General features: G+C 32.9%; 1 protein-coding gene across 1 annotated transcript; it reads left to right on the top strand.

Annotated features, from left to right (window-relative positions):
- Positions 1-111: 111 nt before the first annotated feature.
- On the top strand, positions 112-15,362 carry LOC140441648 (kynurenine aminotransferase-like). Its single transcript, XM_072532509.1, has 8 exons — positions 112-396; positions 3,594-3,744; positions 6,996-7,232; positions 7,366-7,612; positions 8,107-8,273; positions 10,896-11,082; positions 14,294-14,457; positions 14,548-15,362. Exons 1-8 carry the CDS (start codon positions 284-286, stop codon positions 14,608-14,610), a joined length of 1,329 nt encoding a protein of 442 aa, XP_072388610.1. The 5' UTR covers positions 112-283; the 3' UTR covers positions 14,611-15,362.
- The last annotated feature ends 4,635 nt before the right edge of the window (positions 15,363-19,997 follow it).

Genomic DNA, 19,997 nt, shown 5'->3' with positions numbered 1-19,997 from the left:
TATAAAAACTTTATTGTTTATCATTAATTTTATCGTCCACGTACTTTATAGTCATAATAAATATATTCGTTATCCTATTTTATATTTATATTAGATAATTTTATCATTCAAGTCCATTATCAAGGTAGTTGTATTTGATTACCATAAATGCTTTTAATTAACTAGCAGTTAAAAAAAATAATAACAGTACACTAACTGTTTCCGACAACGTATGTTGACATTATTCGATGAACAGTTTTTGTTATTAATGTAATTTAGTTAATTCGTTTATAGTGCTTAAACAATGAGTAAAAATTTTATTAAACTTCAACAAATAGCAAAATATACCACAATGGCTGATGTCCAGACGAGGTTTGTTTTACCGAAGAGATATGAAGGATCTGGACCCAGTGTGTGGTGAGTACCTAAAATCGATGTGTCTTCATGATTTGCTCTATTAGCATAGTTTCCTATTGAATTGTTATTTTAATCCGATGTAAATGCAAGTTAATTTCAGTAGGTAATTTCCTTTACGGATTTTTTTTATCACATAAGTTTTGAATCACATTATTTATGAATGGAATTTCCAGGTCACGTGCAGCTTGTTTCATACTGTGTGTAGGATTAATAAAATATTCAGTAGTTTTTAAACGTTTATTTACAATCACATTCTTACATATATATTGACAAGTATGAATAATTGTGTGTCTGTTGACTTTCTGACAATTATGGAGAGTGACATTGTTGCCAACTATTATTATATTTTACTATACAGTGATGAGTGTCTTACCACCCGGCTTTTTAACGTAAGAGATAGAAAACACAGTTACCTTGTGAAATAAAAAGAGATGAAACTCGTAGAGGTGAGAAATAATCGGAAAAACCTATAATTTATTTTACATTACATTACTAATATCGATAGTCTCACACCTTTAGACGTTAGATTCGAGCTAAATCACCTCGGTCATAATTATTATGAGTAACGTCGAAATGTGTGACGTATTTCCATTTTTTAATTTCGCATAAAGTAAAAACTGATTGACCACAATAAAGCAAAAATGTTAATAAAATAATTTAGTTAATAGTGATTATTTAATCTAAAGTTTTAAATTATTAACTAAGAATAATTTCTACTATGATTTGAGGAGTTTCATACGCTATTGTCACGGAATAACTATAAATCCTTGGTGGATTAGTGGTAAGAATTCGACATTGCGATACAGACATCGCAGACGATTAGAGTTCAAAACCCACATGTGGTTTTCTTTTTTTTTTTTTTTTAATAATTTGAAATTATGCAAAGATCGTTTTGATTTGAATCACTAAACAAAACTAAACAAAAACTAAAGTTAAAACAAAAAATCTTATTGACAAAACAGTATCGTCGTACTTTCGAAAATAAAGTAAAAACTTTTAAAGAATGTTTAAATAAGTAAAAATTCTATAAAAATAAAAAAATATCCGTGGCCACTAATCAATCGATTAGGAAAAGTCGCACTGAGATATTCACTGACGATGCGAGAATTATGTGCAGGACAACCATCGTGTTGAAACCATATGGAATCGAAAGGTATTGGTAAATTACAAAGGGCTGGGACAATTTCATTTTGCAGAAGTTCCAAGTATTTCCGCGCAGTCAACATACCGTCTATAAAAAATGGACCAATGACATGATTCCCTATTATGCCTCCCCAAACATTTACTTTTCGAAGACGCTGCGTACGAGCGACATAAGTCTGACGAGGATTTCCTCGAGATCAATACCTAGCATTGATTGAATTGTGACGGCCATGCAATGAAAACGTACATTCATCGGTGAACAAAACGTTCTCTAAAAAATGTTCATCTTGATGTGACATTTCCATTGCAGTTTGACAAAATTGTAAACGTCTATATTGATCTCCAGGGAATTGTTCGTTGGATTTATGAAGTTTATAGGGACGGTATCGATGTCTTTACAAAATTTCACCTACTCTAAATCTTGGAATTCCACATTGTTCTCCGAGACGAGGTGTTGATTGGGTAGGATTTTGCTCAATACTTGCACAAATCAAAGTGTCCCTTAGTTCCAAATCTGGATTTACCTCCCTTCGTCTGCGAACTCCTCTTGAATCGAACACGGATCCATAAGTAAAAAAATTACGTATAATAGACTGAATTGTTGATCGTGCTGGAGCCGGCCTATTTGGAAACATATTTACAAATTGTTGTCTAATCATGTTGTCTGATAATCCATTCACATGCCAGACAACAATTTGCACTTTTTCCTCGACCGTTAAAATCCTTTTCACGAATTATTTTTTCAATAAAAAGTTTCTTTTTACCGTAAAAAACACTTCTCGATGTGTTGTTATTTGATAACTTGAAGGCTTGATGATTTGGTTAGCTATAAAGCAGGTAGCTGTTCGCGGGCATCCATTCCAATGTCGTCAATTGTTTTGAAAATCATTACCTGTACAGAGGAATTGATATTAACACTGAGAATTTAGTGATGGATTTGACATTAAACAGTCTTCAATGGATTATTTTCCATTCACAACTGAAGACTGTAAAACTGGAATTGAATTTGAAATATTTTGTATTTCTATTTTATAACATTGGAAGAAGAATAAATTGTAAATAATAAGTTTTTCGAAAACTTGTTACCTAATATGTATCATATTTTCTATTATTTTTGATTGAGTAAAACAAAAATTTTACCCTTGGTGTGAATTGAACCCCAGTCTTCTTATCAATAGACAACGTCTCTAACTATTACGCCAACTCTACATACAAAAATTTATTTCGGACTGATTATACCTATTTAGTTTAGTCAAATATTTCAGTTGAGTTATTTTTATTATTAAATAAACTTAAAGATTTATAATTTAAAATTGCTACTAATTAATGTTTTTTACTATAATATATCTTAATATATTTAATCATTTATTCTAACATCAGAAATTATTAAAATAAAATATTTTCGAGGTCATCCGTATTATTATGACTGAAGTCAAATAGACACGTCTAATAACTAGCCTTAGCTCGTACTATCTCACAACTTAATCTGTCTTCTATCCTTTCCGCTATTTTGCCGGGCGGTAAGACACTCATCACTGTATAGTTCACAACATCTTTCTCTTTAAGGAACTTACTTAATTTCTTATTACTATAAAACAAAATCTTTACATTACGATGGTTTGTTGCAAGAGCGCTTTTCTACTAGAACACTATAAAAAAGAAAAATGAGCTACTTTAGTCACATACTAAGAAACGAGAAATACGAATTGATGCAGCTGGTCATACAAGGGAAGGTGGAAGGCAAAATAGGACCGGGGAGAAGACGCACGTCCTGGCTGAAGAATCTGAGACAATGGAGTGGGAAAACGTCAATAAAACTTTTTAGAACGGCTGCAGATAGAGTCAAATGAGCCATGATGATCGCCAATGTCCTTAGGGATGGAGCACGTTAAGAAGAAGTAAACTTGACATTTCTTTTTCAATTTATGAATAAGACGATTGTGCAAATGACATGCTTCTTGAGGCAAATGAAAATGGTCTTTTGTTCTGTAAGATCATGATTAACAAATTAAGGAAAAACGAAGAGTATTAAATCTAGAAAATCCTTTTTTCAGGACGGAATACATTCAAATGGCTATAGATTATAAACCTCTTAATCTTGGACAAGGTTTTTCAGATTATCCTCCGCCCAAATACATTATGGATAATCTAGCCGAAGCGTCACATTCCTCAAATCCATTAATGCACCAGTATACCAGAGGATTCGTAAGTATTTTTACTTATCATATTTTGTTATGTGCCAACATGAATAATATGATTATGGAAAAAAGGTAGGTAGGTATATTGAAACAAGTAACAGATAAAATAAAAATTATAAACAATGGTCGTACCAAGCAGAAAATGGATGTTATTAAAAAAGTTATGGCGTACACACTGGATATCGAAAATTAATGTACAATTTAGTTGGATGATTGCGAAAGTGTGAACTTAATTTAAAGGTCCAAATATCGCAGTTTAAAACCACAGCTGAATACAATCAAGATATACAATTGTAAAGCGTTAAGTAATGTCCCGTCAAAAATGTTGGTGAATTCGAAAGACCAGTTATGAAAATCGACTCAGAAATGATGTAGAAAATTTAGTGTAAGTCGCATGAATATTAGTCGAGAACTAAGAAAAAAAGAACTTATCTATCGAAAACTATCTATCAAAAATGTGTCTAAAATACCCTGAAGAACTGTTGTGCAGAATCCCAATATGTTTACATGCATTAGAAAGACACCAGTTCACACTTTTAACAAAGTTTTGGTCATAGTTATATGAAACAAACTTATCTAAGTCGGAAATTTAAGGTGAAAACTGTTTTTCTTAGATTTTCTGTTACCTTATCTACTCAGTTTTCTTTTGAAACAGATTCTCCAGTTTTCTTCGATTTATTTTTGATTGATTGTTTTATATCGTGTTTTGTGCAAAGTGTTTTAATACCTGTGATTAATAATTATTAAGTATATTCGATATGCCTCCCATAAGACGAAGTAATTTAGGTAGAAGGATCCGAAATGCTACAAACCAAACTAATTACCGATCTAATCATACTGCACAAGCACGTGACGACCGAAATGAACGTCAAAGAATTCGTATATCACAAACGCGGGAAGCGAGTGCGAGAGATCCCACTAATAATCGAGCTGCTTTCAATTACGATTTGCCAATTGACTACAGTAAGTACCAATGTGTTACTATTGGATCTATGAACTTGGTTTGCTCTCATTGTAAGATATTGAAATACAAAAATGAAGCCAATGGATTGTGTTGCGCAAATGGGAAAGTGAAATTGATACCATTGGATCCACCACCAGAGCCATTATTGTACTCATTGATTTCAGGAATAGGATCAGATTCCATACACTTTTTATTAAATATCCAACAATACAACCAATGCTTTCAAATGACCTCGTTTGGGACGTCCATCCAAGAGTTGCACCGAGAAAAAGTGTATGATCTCAAACACTTTGAAAGAATTAATTCAAACAAATCTTCCACTATTGAATGAACAACAGAAGTATGTATTTGATACACTTATGAAAGTATCAAATGATAAAACAGGAGGGATTTACTTCTTAGATGCGGCTGGTGGTACAGGAAAAACTTTTTTGATTTCATTGATATTAGCAACAATTCGCTCAAAAAATAAGATTGCACTTGCACTCGTTTCGTCGGGAATCGCAGCAACTTTGCTTGAAGGTGGTCGAACAGCCCATTCAGCAGTAAAATTGCCATAAAACATGCAAAGCAACGAAAGTCCAACCTGCAACATTTCGAAGAACTCTTCAATGGCAAAGGTTTTGCAGCAATGTGAATTGATTGTTTGGGATGAATGCACGATGGCACATAAAAAATATTTAGAGGCTTTAGATAGAACCTTACAAGATCTACGGAGCAATCATAGCCCATTTGGTAGTGCAATGATTTTATTAGCAGGAGATTTACGTCAAACATTGCCAGTGGTTCCACGATCAACGCCAGCTGATGAACTCAATGCATGTTTAAAGTCCTCCAATTTGTGAAAACATTTCAAGGTATTAGCAAGAATATGCGTCTCGAGTTGCAAAATGACCAATCTGGAGACATATTCCCTAAACAACTCATTGACATTAATAGTCGCAAATTTCCTATAGACACCTTGACTGGTTGCATTAATTTTCCTCGAAGTTTTTGTCAGTTCAAACTCGATCAAAAGATGAACTTATTCAAAAGGTGTTTCCAGATGTTGCTCAAAATTAAAATTACAGAAACCATAATTGGTTTAGCGAAAGGGCTATATTGGCTGCAAAAAACATAGATGTAAATGAATTAAATTTCAAAATTCAAGAACAAATTACAGGCGAATTGAGGATATATAAATCAGTTGATTCGACTACTAACCAAGATGATTTCGTCAACTATCCGCCTGAATTTTTAAACTTGCTGGATTTACCAGGACTGCCACCTCACAATCTTCAATTAAAGGTTGGATTGATAGTTATAATGTTGAGAAATATCAACCAACCGCATCTTCGCAACGGCACGCGGTTAGCGATAAAAAAAATTATTGAACAACGTGATAGAAGCAACTATACTGAAAGGAAAGTATAAATAAGAAGACGTTTTGATACCACGCATCCCAATGATTCAGATTTATGTACCATTTGAATTTAAACGACTACAGTTTCCAGTGTGGCTTGCTTTTACTATGACCATAAATAACTCCCAGGGGTAATTATTAGGTATTTGTGGTATTAATCTAGAAAACCCATGTTTCTCACATGGTCAATTGTATGTTGCCTGTTCCCGTATTGGAAAACCATCAGATTTTTTTGTATATCCACCAGGTAATCAAACAAAAAACATTGTATATCATAAAGCACCACAATAAAAATAAAACAGATTTTTGTTAATAATTATGATCTACTTCATTTACAATAAAGCGATTACTAAAAATACTTATATACGTTTTATTTCCTTATTCTTTATTACATATCTCTATGATTTGTCATTGAAGCACCCACTTTATAAATATTTATCACCTTTAGGTTCCCACTATCCCTTTAGATTATTTTTCAATCAGGTTTGAACCTTAAGTTCCCCTCTTAGTTTAAAGCCCTCTGACAGATATCCCAGCCGGGGTTTTTAGTAGGACCAGAAAGGTGGAAAAAGTTCGTGGAAGCTAAGATACTTAGGTCACCCGAGCTGACCCTCACACACCGCCCTATTATCATGGTGACGGTTCTGTTCAGGAGAATTAAATAAATAAACTGCCACATTCCAAATCTATTTGACAGAACAAAGTCTGTCGGGTCCGCTAGTAATAATAATAAAAATATAAATATAACATCGAATGGTAAGCAGTCTGTCTTCCATATCTTTCTAGTGTTTGCTTATTTTTGTGAAGTTTAATATTGTGGCGGGTTGTTTTGATGCTTTTCTCCTTATTTAGATATAAGTAAAGACTAATATCAGTAATTCTCTATTTTCAGGGTCATCCCAGACTTGTCAAAGCAATAGCAAACCTTTATTCCCCATTGATAGGAAGAGATCTCGACGAAAGAAATGAAGTTATTACTACATCTGGTGCATACGAAGCACTTTTTTCTGCTATTTCTGGACACACAGATAAAGGAGATGAGGTTATTGTACTAGAACCATTTTTTGACTGCTATGAACCAATGATAAAATACGCGGGGGGTGTTCCAGTATTTATTCCACTCACACCGGTAAGTTTATAGAGTATGTATATTTATTTAATAATCAAAGAGAATTGAATACCTTGTTTGGTTATCTAACTGTAATCATTTGTTTATATATCTTTGTATTTGTAGAGTGTAACATTGATATTACGTTTTTAAGAAAGAATCTCATGGTACATTACCAACATCGGCCGATTGGACTTTCGACAAACTGGAGCTAGAAAAGGCATTTAATAAAAAAACAAAAATTATCATTGTAAACTCGCCTAATAACCCACTGGGAAAAGTATTTTCAATGGAGGAATTAACGTTTATTGCAGATCTATGTAAGAAATGGAATGTTCTTTGTATTTCGGATGAAGTGTATGAATGGATTGTTTATAAGCCACACAAACATATTAGAATGGGTACGTATTGTATTTGAACTACAAGAATAAAATAACTAACAGGTTGGTATTAATTTTAGTATCAGTATTTATTTAACAAAAAATATATTATTGACAACTCTGACTATTTCACTTACTTGTAAAAGTGATACTTTTTGGCATACTTCTAATTTGACAGATTTTATTTACTTTTGACCTGCGAATTTTGGAAAATTTTAACGTTTGGTAGAACAACATTCATTTTCATTTTAATTCTTTAAAACAAATATTTTCTACACACTTCTTTTCTTTTTTTATTGCTAAATGATTGATATTTTATGTAGTACTATTTTTAACAACACTGAAGTGTCAACTGTTGCGATATCTTGATTGTGTCTGCTGGTTTTCTGAAAAACAAATTGTACCTTTTTAAAAGCTTGCCTGAAGTTTAAAACAGAGTTTTTACAAAACAAAAAATGCAATAAAAATATTTCAATTTGACACGTAATTCAATAGATTATTTTGTAATTTTTTAGCTACATTACCTGACATGTGGAAAAGAACCATTACCATTGGATCTGCGGGAAAGTCATTCAGTGTAACAGGTTGGAAAGTGGGCTGGGCATATTGTCCGGAGTTTTTAATGAAAAATCTACAGATTGTCCATCAGAATAGCGTATATACTGGAGTTACTCCAATACAGGTACCTATTTATAATACTAAGTCTCGAGGGTGAAAAATAAAAAAATTATAATATTTTAAAAGTATTTAAAATCCTTTATAAAAGGTATATAATTTAAAATTCCTTTCGGGTTACATTAGAGAACGTTTTTGGACTAAAAATCCCATCATCAGTGTTTTGTTATTCAGTGCACATAAGTCGAGCCACTAAATACCTGGGTTAAAACCCTTTAGATGGTATCAAATTTAATATGTCTTACATTTTATTTCAAAATATGTTGTGATGTTTGAGTATTTCTCAGATAACCTACATGACACCATAAGACTCCCACTAGGGGCTGCTGCTGACCCTCAGACGATGTCTGAATGGGTTCTAGATGGAAACTAATTAAAATGACAGTTTTTGAACGGATGTATCAACAAAGCAGCCAATGTAACTGATAGTATATATCGTAATGTGACACTAGTTAACAAAGTGTTGGATGAATATGTTTAGAAATTTAAAAATTCTATGTTATCGTTTCTTATAATAGTAACAAACATCAATATGCTGGGGTTATAGCGTAATATAACCTGAAAATTATATTTAACCTTAAACATTGTTAAGCAATTGGGTTGAATTTACAGAAAGTACAAGCTGATCATAGCCGCAAATGTCAACCATGAAATAAAATATTTCGGTTTGGCAGTGTTGGGATGTTTTACAATGCATATTGTTGTATGCTTCAAATATAAAGAGAAAAAGCTTTTAATAAGTACATTTTGATTATACTATTTTATGAATTCTGCAATTTTTAACTTATACGAAACAATAACGAGCAAATATTTGCCTCTTTCGAGAATAATTGCAAACATATGTTGCAATCTGACAACTGCTAAAATGCTAAACAGTATTTTTGGTATGAAAACAGGACATTTCAAGGCTTGCACACTTATTGTATACATATTGCATACTGTAGGACTCGACGGACTATGCATTTTATTACGTCGTCTAGCATACCCTAATTAGACAGTGATTTAAAAACCCATATTTGCCCTTTTGTCTTTTTCACTATTTCCGTGTTCATAATTGATAAATTATAATGAAATATACAATCAACAGTTACAACTAGTTGTTGTAATCGTTATAATTTGGCACCTCGAAACGGCGTCCTTATTTTAAATAGCTAGAGGTCTTTCTTGTTGTTTTGTTTGTCCATTAGTTCCTATAGATTCATGTAAGTACCCCTTTGTTTCAAGTTTTGTAGTTGCCCCAATCCAACTCCCTTGCCATCCACTTATCTACGATCCAGCTACTCCAAATAAACCCTGAGAGCCGTTCGCAACAGTTTCGTTTATTTTGCTTGCCCTATCTCCGCCCCATTACCAATTTTTAACCCCCCATAGTAATACCCTATGTGGTAGGCAAAATATTTCGTTACAAGTGAACAAAATAAATACTTACAATAACAAATGATTTTATTTGTAAAAAAATTAATTGTTGGTGCATTTGTCTGTTTTAATAAAAAATTCTGTCCAGCATGTTGTTTTAGAAAAAATAATTCACGGATTTCAGTATATTTTATATTTTTTTTATACAGTAGATAAGGAATACGAAACTGTGTGTCTACATGTCAATCATTGAAAGCTATACTCAAATGTCAGTTAATGAAAAAAAAATATCCATTGAATAGCTTTAATATTTCAAACATTGCTATTAAAGATTCTTAAATAAAAAAAAAACTAATAATGAAGTAAAAACTTTTGATTTAAAAACTATTCAAAGTTGTTCATTTTGTTTCTAGGCATTTGGTTGACATCCAGTTTTCTTTAGCTTCTTTGCTTTTTTTCTAATGATTTTATTGACTGGTTTGTATTTTATTGGTTTTGTTTTATGTTTCCGTCTTACGTCCATGAGGTCCATGATCTCTTACTTTATCCATTCTTGTTTTCTGTTGTTTTTCGTGAACCCGATTTTCTTCTTGTATCTTTGTTATTTCCGTTTTTAGAGCAGTCCATGTTACTTGAACATCTGTCTGTACCAAGTTCTTCAGCGTTTCTATTTCTTTCTCAACCCTGATACTTATTTCATTTTTCTTTTCAGGGTTCTTCAATTGTGAGATGTCTATTTTTCTTGACACTTTCTTCCTTTTAACTTTAAGAAACCTTTTTAGTCTAAAATTTAGTGATGTGTACGTACCGTTAAAGGGTAGATTAGATTCCATGATTAATGATTATGGTCCGACAGGACCGAAAACGCTCTGAAATTTTTAATACTTTTGGATAATTTCAAAATTTTAATAATACCATTATACATTAGAAGTTTTTACTTTATTGTTTTTGTTAAGTTTTTTTAAACCGTGGTATACAGCCAACCACTGGGACTTTTTGTTTTAATTTTTTAACTAATAAATACATGGCATATTTCTACCCACGACTGAGTCCTTGCAATGATTTCCTTGACTAGAAAAGATCTACACGTCACTACTGAACTGCACTAGTCTCTCGTCGCAGGCCCCTTTGCGGTCAATGCTTTTCAAACAATAATCTGATAATTCTATTAAATTTTTGAGTAAGAAACAGTAAATTGTGACTAATCAAATCAAAAATTTAATATAATCGTTAAAAATTCCATTTATATTGAGAATATTCGTAAAAATTTTAGGAAGCTGTAGCTATAGCAATGGAGAAAGAAATTGGGAGATTTGGACGTGATGATTGTTATTTTTTTTCGTTGCCCAAAGAATTGGAAGCCAAAAGGGATTATATGACTAAGATGCTGAAGGACGTTGGAATGATTCCCAATGTCCCTGATGGAGGCTTCTTTATGTTAACCGATTGGTCTCCTGTTGGTAAGTATTTTTTTTGTCAAAAATTGTGTGTTCAAGAGAAATATCTAAGAATATCGGTATCAGAATCAAATATGTGTAGCTTAAGTCAATGATCTTGAACTTGTGGTAACAAAATCGAAAGATTTTTTTGTCAGAAGCTCTAGCTCTTACAGCTCTAGCTTACTTTGGCAACTGAGGAGAGACCTATGTGAAACGAACTTGTCGGAACATTGGTTCTGTCAGAAATTGAATAGAAATAACTCCGACAGCGTTAGATAAAACTGGCATGCGCCCTGCTCCACCCAAATCGGAACTTGTTGGGTTGTCTATATTCGGGAGTCCTTATATCCCGGTGGGGAGATCTTAGTTAACCATTCATATTGGATTTTCTTGGCTTTTCAAGGCGTCTAATCCCGCCAGCTGTACAAGAGCTTTTTGTCAAAACAGCATAGTGTCATAGTTGCCCTTGTAAATGCTATTCAAGTTGTGATACCGCCTTAAACATCAAAATTTAAACAAGAATCAAATAACGATGCCAGCTAATAATGAAATTACAATAGACAAAATGTGTCGTTGGAAAAGCAATAAAAATTGAAAAACATCAAAAAAATAAGACAGATAATGCCCAAATAGTTCCAGCGCATGGAAACTAACTCTACAAAATAAACGTAGAATTCAAACACGCAACTAAACTGGATTTAAGGATTCCTCACACCGACGAGAAACTTTTGCGACGCGAATTTTCCATTGCGGAACATTCGCCGGCGGAGCGGTAGCGGACAAGGTTTCCCCACATTGGCGCGAAACCCGACGCGACTGTTAGCCATACAAATGTGAACAAATTCTGTGCCCATACAAATCTGCGTCCATATCGAAGCCATTTTATTGTTGCTTCTTAAAGACAGAGAAGATTTATTTTTCACGTTCAGAAAGCCTATGAATAGCTGTTGTGATGAGCCCTATTAAGACGAAATACGTATAAACAGATACATAGACACTTTGTACGTGAAATCAAATTGACTTGACTGTCTTTTTCATTTTATTCGGATCTACTCTGTATGAGTACAAGAAACCAATTCGATAAGGATTTCTTCTTAGTTGAGGAGACATGTCGTGGAATGCAAATTTTAGATTTCCCATGTCTCTATTAACATCTGTATCAACGTCTGTTTTGACTTTCAATTTTTAGAAGGCTCAGATTAAAGAAGAAATCTGAATTGTGTTTCGAAACTATTTTACGGATTTATTATCAGATGTCGCTATTGCGTCCATATCGAAGCCATTTTATTGTTGCTTCTTAAAGACAGAGAAGATTTATTTTTCACGTTGAGGAAGCCTATGAATAGCTGTTCTGATGAGCCCTATTAGGGCGAAATACGTATAAACAGATACATAGACACTTTGTACGTGAGATCAAATCTTGACTGTCTTTTTCATTTAATTTAAATATGATATTTTAAATATGTTTACTGTGTAAAGATATGTTTCAATTAATATATACATATATAATATATAATGAAAACTTACCATTTTCTCCTAATCCTAACCCTATATTATCCCAGACTTTATCCTTTTTTCTTATATTTTTATAATGTTCGTCTCTTATTATCATAAATTATAGGATATTGTTTCACAATTTCAATTAGTTTTTCTGTAACAGCCAATTTAATTCACGCGAAACTATAACTGCAGTGGAAAAAAACGTGCTGACGTTTCATGAAAACAACGCTGATTTGCACGACCGTTGCGGATTCCGCCCCAACTTGTCGGAACCTGCATAAGTCGCCGTGCCTAAACAATGCGTCGCGATTCCGCGTTCGCGAGGTTGCGGCTGCGAAAGTTTCGCATCGGTTTGGGGAATCCTTTAATCGAAGCACACAGCTTCCTAGATTTCAGATATTTTCGAACGTCTAGGAGAAATGAAACTAATCTTAAGATAATGTTATTTTTCTTACATAATTGATATTTTCAATTCTTACTGCACAAAAACCAATGGTAATATTGAAAATAAAGCTAATAATAGCTTTTTATCTTAAACGTGAATGTTTTTTGTGAAAACTGTATAAGCATAATTCACATAAATTCTGGGCTCTTAACAAAAAAAGCACAAGGTAGAAATGACTAAAATTATTGAAGTTATACTTCTATACACGCGCTCCACGTTGGAAATTTGTATGGGAGTGAATCTGTGAAATCATTACATATGTAAGATAATGAGTAAGAGAGAGACAGAAGATATATTTTCTCTCTCTTCCTCTCTCGAATATAAAAATGTTCCTTTTGTATATATATTTAATATTATATATATTATATATATATATATATATATATACATATAATATTATATATATAATAAAATATTTATTAATATTATTATTTATGTGATATGTTTTGTATTAATGTTCATAATTATATTAGTCTTTTGTATTTCAAAATAATAATCTCAATAAATCACTGTATGACCCAGAACTGTCAATTTTGAAATACGTTTGTGTCATGTCCTCGGTAGTATAGTAGTCAGTATCCCCGCCTGTCACGCGAGAGACCGGGGTTCGATTCCCAGTCGGGGAGGACTTTTTTATTAATATTATTACATGGTAAATTAAACATATGCGTAAATAAAAAAGTTATGTTTATTATTATCATTTTTAAATACTTATGAATATTGCATTTTAATTTGTATTGTATTATTATATTGAATTATGTTGCACTGTATTGTAGTGTATTTTTTTATGTATATTATTGTCATTTTTAAATACTTATGAATATTGCATTTTAATATGTATTGTATTATTATATTGAATTATGTTGCAGTGTATTGTATTTTTATATTAATAACAAAATAAACAATGAATTTTACTGCAGAGTATGTGTAAAAAAATTGTTGCATTCAACTCCTTTCATACATATATGAAAATAAAAATATACATTTTCATCCAAATATTGATTCAATCCTTCATTTACAATACTCCTATTACAGGTCAAATGTTGTTTATTAATTGTTAGTAAGTTGTTATTAATTCTGTTTCTCTTTCTGCTATGTCTTACCTATAGCATTACATATGTAATTATTGTGCAGATTGACTCCCAAATAAATTTGTAACGGGGAATGCGTATATAGAAGTGTAACTTCTACCGGCAGTCCCACTGGACTGCCACACCCGTTTTTTTTTTTCTGTGACATATCTACATTTTTTTATATTTCTCTTGCTGTTCATTATTTTGTTTACAGAGTCAAAGGCTGATATGAATTCGGAAACAGATAAATACAAGGACTACAGATTTACCAAGTGGATGGCTAAGAAAATTGGACTTCAAGGAATACCTTGTTCGGCATTTTACAGTGAGCCACACAAACATTTAGTGGAAAATTATGTCCGTTACTGTTTTATAAAGGTAAATTTGTTGTATTTATTATAATACCTGTTACCTGTTTATATTTATCAGTCTTGTGTTCATTTGTTCAATAACATTTTTTTATTTTAGTCCGACGAAACTCTGAAACAAGCTGAGACTATATTACAACGATTGAAGGAAACTGGCAAATAAATGTGTGTTTTTGTGAATCTGCTCCAAGTCTATTGTGAATCTATTGTAAAAACAAATTATTATTAATAATATTATTTTTTCTTGTGTAAATAAAATAAATAAAATAAAATATTTCGTAAATATGGTCTTATTATTATACAACAAATAAGAGCAGAGGAGCCAGCTCCTATTTTGTCCAAAAAAAGAAAAATATCAGTGTAAAACTAATAACAGTTATAGAAAAATGAGTATAATTACAAGTACACAAAACAAAATTGTAAAACATAATGTAGCCCTACAAATGAAATATAGTAGTGTCAACTCTATTTTTAAATGTGTGTTTTTGTGAATCTGGTCCAAATCTATTGTGAATCTATTGTAAAAACAATATATTATTAATAATATTATTTTTTCTGTGTAAATAAAATAAATAAAATAAATAAAATAAAATATTTCGTAAATATGGTCTTATTATTATACAACAAATAAGAGCAGAGGAGCCAGCTCCTATTTTGTCCAAAAAAAGAAAAATATCAGTGTAAAACTAATAACAGTTATAGAAAAATGAGTATAATTACAAGTACACAAAACAAAATTGTAAAACATAATGTAGCCCTACAAATGAAATATAGTAGTGTCAACTCTATTTTTAAATGTGTGTTTTTGTGAATCTGATCCAAATCTATTGTGAATCTATTGTAAAAACAAATTATTATTAATAATATTATTTTTTCTTGTGTAAATAAAATAAATAAAATAAAATATTTCGTAAATATGATCTTATTATTATACAACAAATAAGAGCAGAGGAGCCAGCTCCTATTTTGTCCAAAAAAAGAAAAATATCAGTGTAAAACTATTAACAGTTATAGAAAGTATTACTTCTTATTGTTTACTGTAGTAGCAGATATGATGTTCTCATCCAAATTATTCCAGATTTTTTTTTTATTTAATTAATGGCTTTGGATAACTTGATCCTTCACGATAATGTATTTGACTACTTGAATTTGATAATGATGTATTGATCTATTGCATTTATTAACAAAATAGTACTTCGCCCAGAGGTAAATTAAAAATATAATGTAAACATCAGTATCACAAGAATCAGTAGATTGACAATAAACCATACTGTCATTCGTTACATTCAAGGCCCTAACCCAATTATAGTGACTAGTTAGAACCAACAAAGGATTACATAATATAGGGATATTTTTCACGCTAAGGTGCCTTTCATAACGACTTTATTACAACACAAAACAGGCAACGGCTAGGAAGTAAATATATAACATAAGCATAGACAGAGAGAACAAAGCTAGAACATTCACAATTCCAGATATTAAATATCCTGTTTGGCAAGAAGCTCACTCTTCACCTTGCCTTCATCTGTTCCCTCTCTAACTTGTAATGGTGACCTGTTAATCTTTCGTCTTGGTTTAAAGTAAATATGGTGTTTAGGTTCACAAAATTCTATTTTAGATTAAGGAAGAACATAATTGGGTCACCTCGAAAGCGTCAATGCTCAGATATCATTAGATGAGCCATGGAGAGTATATCTTCATAATGAGGAGTCTTGTAGCTTTACACTGAACATTTTCGAGTATGATCTTATCACGACTCAGATCTGCACTCCATGTCGGCTCGGCAAATTTTAGAATGAATCTGACGTATATTGAGTAGAGTTTAGAGAGATACGTGTAAAACATTTACGGATCAGAAACAGTTTCCAGTTTGCTCACGTTTACACGCCGACAATATGCGATCAGACCAATTTAAGTCTTATAATAAGTCAAATAATACTTAAATAAAGCTTAGATTTGTGAACTAATACAGAATATATGGAGCAAAGAAATAATGCCCGAAGCATGGAAGAAATACAAGTGCAAATAAAGTTAGGTAATGAAATAACAAAAACAATCATCGCAACAAAAGGCCTCAAACAGGGATGTGGTCTCTCACCTACACTTTTTAACATATATAGATATATATATAAATGAAAACCATAAAGGATGTAAGTGTGCTCAACAAATTCCGAACAGGTAGCGATCACCGACTAATTAGATCTCGGGTCGTTCTAAACACTAAACTAGAAAGAATGAAATTACTCCAGAAACCAACTGCAGGGGTAAATATCACTAACCTAAGCAACAACTCGGAACGCTATCAAAATGTAATTCAAGAAAAATTACAAGACCCAACGAATAGCACACACTTAATGGAAACAATCTTAAATTGCGCCAAAGAAGTTGGAGGATCACAAGCACACAACAGCAATAGAAAACTTTCAGATGAAACAACAGCTCTCCTGAAACAACGAAGAGAAATGAAAATTAACTCCAATATTAATAGAATTGAATATACCGAACTGTGCAAAGTAATACGGAAAAAAATCGCAGAAGATATAAAAACCTACAATGAACGACTTGTACAAAATACAATCGAAAACCATAAAAACTATAGGAAAACCAAGAGGAAGTTGGCAATCGGTAGAAAGCAAATAATAGCATTGGGAAACAACAACGAAAGGATCACAAATAGGGATGAAATAATAAAACATGTAACCGAATTCTATGAGGGTCTATATAAAGCTCCGGAAGCACAAGAAATAGGCGAAGAAGAAATTGCGGTTCAAGAAGATGTACCAGATGTTCTCGTGGATGAGGTAGAGGCAGCTCTTAAGAGCATGAAGAACGGCAAGGCAGCCGGTAATGACGGTGTTACAGCCGAACTTCTAAAGATTGCTGGTAAAACAACTTGGAAAATCCTAGCAAAAATATACACAGACTGCCTAAAATCGAGACATATTCCAAAAAAGTGGAATTCAGCCAACATAATCCTTATTCACAAGAAAGGTAGCAAGGAAGACATTAGAAATTATAGACCGATCAGCTTGCTACCTGTGATATACAAGGTATTCACCAAAATCATTAACAACAGAATACAGAACACACTTGACGCTGCACAACCCCGAGAGCAAGCAGGCTTTAGAAGTGGCTTCAGCACAATGGATCATATTCAAACATTAAGGGAAGTAATGAGCAGAACAAAAGAATATGATCTACCACTGGCGCTAGCATTCATAGACTTCGAGAAAGCATTTGACTCCGTATACCCAAGAGCAGTCATAGAAGCTCTTGTCGACCAAGGAGTAGATAAACCATATGTCGAAACGCTAGCAAATATATACAAAGAGGCCACAGCTAGAGTAAGCATATATGAAAATACCCCAGAATTTCCCACTCAGAAAGGAGTCCGACAAGGAGACACCATATCCCCTAAGCTCTTCACTGCAACCTTAGAAAATATCTTCCGGAAATTAGACTGGAACAACCAAGGTCTATGTATAGATGGAGAATACCTAAACCATCTTAGATTTGCTGATGACATCATTCTAATTGCTAGAAGTCCTGAAGAATTACAACTGCAAATTAATGACCTTAATACAGCCAGCAATGAGGTAGGCCTAAAAATGAACCTAGCAAAAACTAAAATAATGTGCAATGATCTGATCGCCAACGTGGAAATAAAAATTAATGAAACCTCGCTAGAAGTAGTAGATGAATACATATACCTGGGACAGCTCATACATAAATCGGGATCACTACTTCCGGAAATCAACAGACGAATAAAACAAGCGTGGTCAGCATTCGGACGAAATTCCATAGTCTTCAAGTCCAAAATGCCACTATACCTCAAGAAGAGAGTATTTAATCAATGCATATTACCCGTCTTGACATATGGATGTGAAACTTGGATATTAAAGAGAGAAATAACGTCGAAACTCCAAGTAACTCAAAGAGCAATGGAAAGATGTATGCTAGGGATAACAAAGAGGGATCGTAAAAGAATTGAATGGATACGGAGGCAAACCCAGGTGACTGATGTAATCCAAAGAATAAAATCCCTGAAATGGCAATGGGCAGGACATATGGCAAGAAGAACAGATAACAGATGGACCACTAGAACAACTATGTGGTACCCCAGGAACGCTAAGAGACCAAAGGGGCGCCCAAATCTCAGATGGGATTATGATATTAGAAAATTAACAGGAACAACGTGGTGTCGAATAGCACAAGATAGAAAAATATGGGCGCAAATGAGCGCAAATTATTAGAACAAAGTATAACTAAGACATCGTCGAATAATAATAAGAACATAAAATAACATTGAAATAAGGGAGGCTGCACCGTAATTGGAAACGGTTGATAAAGCTGCACATGATGATGATGATGATATATATATATATATATATATATATATATATATATATATATATATATATATATATATTTATATAGATCAGGCTTTGAAAAGATGGTATAGAAAATGCGGAACAATGGGCATACCATTACAAGAGAATATATTACATTCACTACTTTTCGCAGATGAAGTCATTTTTGCACAAGACAGGGAGAATATGGAATATATGATAAGGAAATTAAAGGAAGAATATGAACTTTGGGGACTCAAGATAAATATGTGCAAGACCGAATACTTATGTATTGGACCCGAGGTTGCAGATTTGGACTTAAGTTTAGAAGAAGAGACTATTAAGAGTTGTAAGGCTTTTAAGTATTTAGGGTCAATGATTAGCCGAGATGGTACTTGTATGAAAAATATAGAAATGAAAATAGCACGGGGAAAACAAGTAACAAGAGCACTTCATGGAGTGATATGGAACAACACTCTAACCAAAGAAAACAAAAAGAGGATCTTTTAAAGCATAGTGATGAATATTACCCTATATGTAGCGGAAGTATGGCTAATGACAACAACAATACGAAATAAAATAGGAACAGTTGAACTGGACTTGAGATGTCTACAAATCACAAGAGCGGATAGAATAAGAACGGAGGAAATATGGAACAGAATGGAAGTAAAATGCTCAATTAAAAAAAAGTTGGAAAACAGAGCCCTGCAGTGGTACGGGCATGTACAAAGAATGCCAGAGCATAGGTGGCCGAAAAGAATATTAAACTGGGACCCGCCGGGAAGAAGATGGAGAGGAAGACCTGCTACAAGATGGAAAACATACGTCGGAAATGCTATGATAGATAGAGACCTCAGAGAAGGTGACTGGAAGAATAGAGTGCTGTGGAGGACGAAAACGGCGAACTCATAATGGGAAAAGCCGAAGAAGAAGAAGAAGCATGGAAGAGGAGAATTATAGTGACAACCCCAAAACCAAGGAGACCATAGAATCTGCAAAAACTACCGAGCAATTAATTTACTGAATGTAACATATAAAGTAATGACTGGTATAATTAGAGACAGACTAGAACAAAGCATACAAGATTACCAAGTTTGGTTTCAGAAAAGAAAGATGCACGATAGACGCTATACATACGATAAAACAAATGATACAGAAAACCTACGAGCACGACAGAGAAACACATATACTTTCCCTAGAC

This window comes from Diabrotica undecimpunctata, chromosome 5 (genome assembly GCF_040954645.1).
Source record: "Diabrotica undecimpunctata isolate CICGRU chromosome 5, icDiaUnde3, whole genome shotgun sequence".
Classification (NCBI taxonomy): domain Eukaryota; kingdom Metazoa; phylum Arthropoda; class Insecta; order Coleoptera; family Chrysomelidae; genus Diabrotica; species Diabrotica undecimpunctata.
This window is presented reverse-complemented; position numbering and strand designations above follow the sequence as displayed.

Bases quoted from the DNA above. Each gene is read 5' to 3' on its own strand.
- LOC140441648 (XM_072532509.1), top strand. From the start codon at position 284: ATGAGTAAAAATTTTATTAAACTTCAACAAATAGCAAAATATACCACA. The intron at 7,233-7,365 runs GTAAGTTTATAG...TACGTTTTTAAG, and splicing joins TATTTATTCCACTCACACCG to AAAGAATCTCATGGTACATT. The intron at 11,083-14,293 runs GTAAGTATTTTT...TTTTGTTTACAG, and splicing joins AACCGATTGGTCTCCTGTTG to AGTCAAAGGCTGATATGAAT.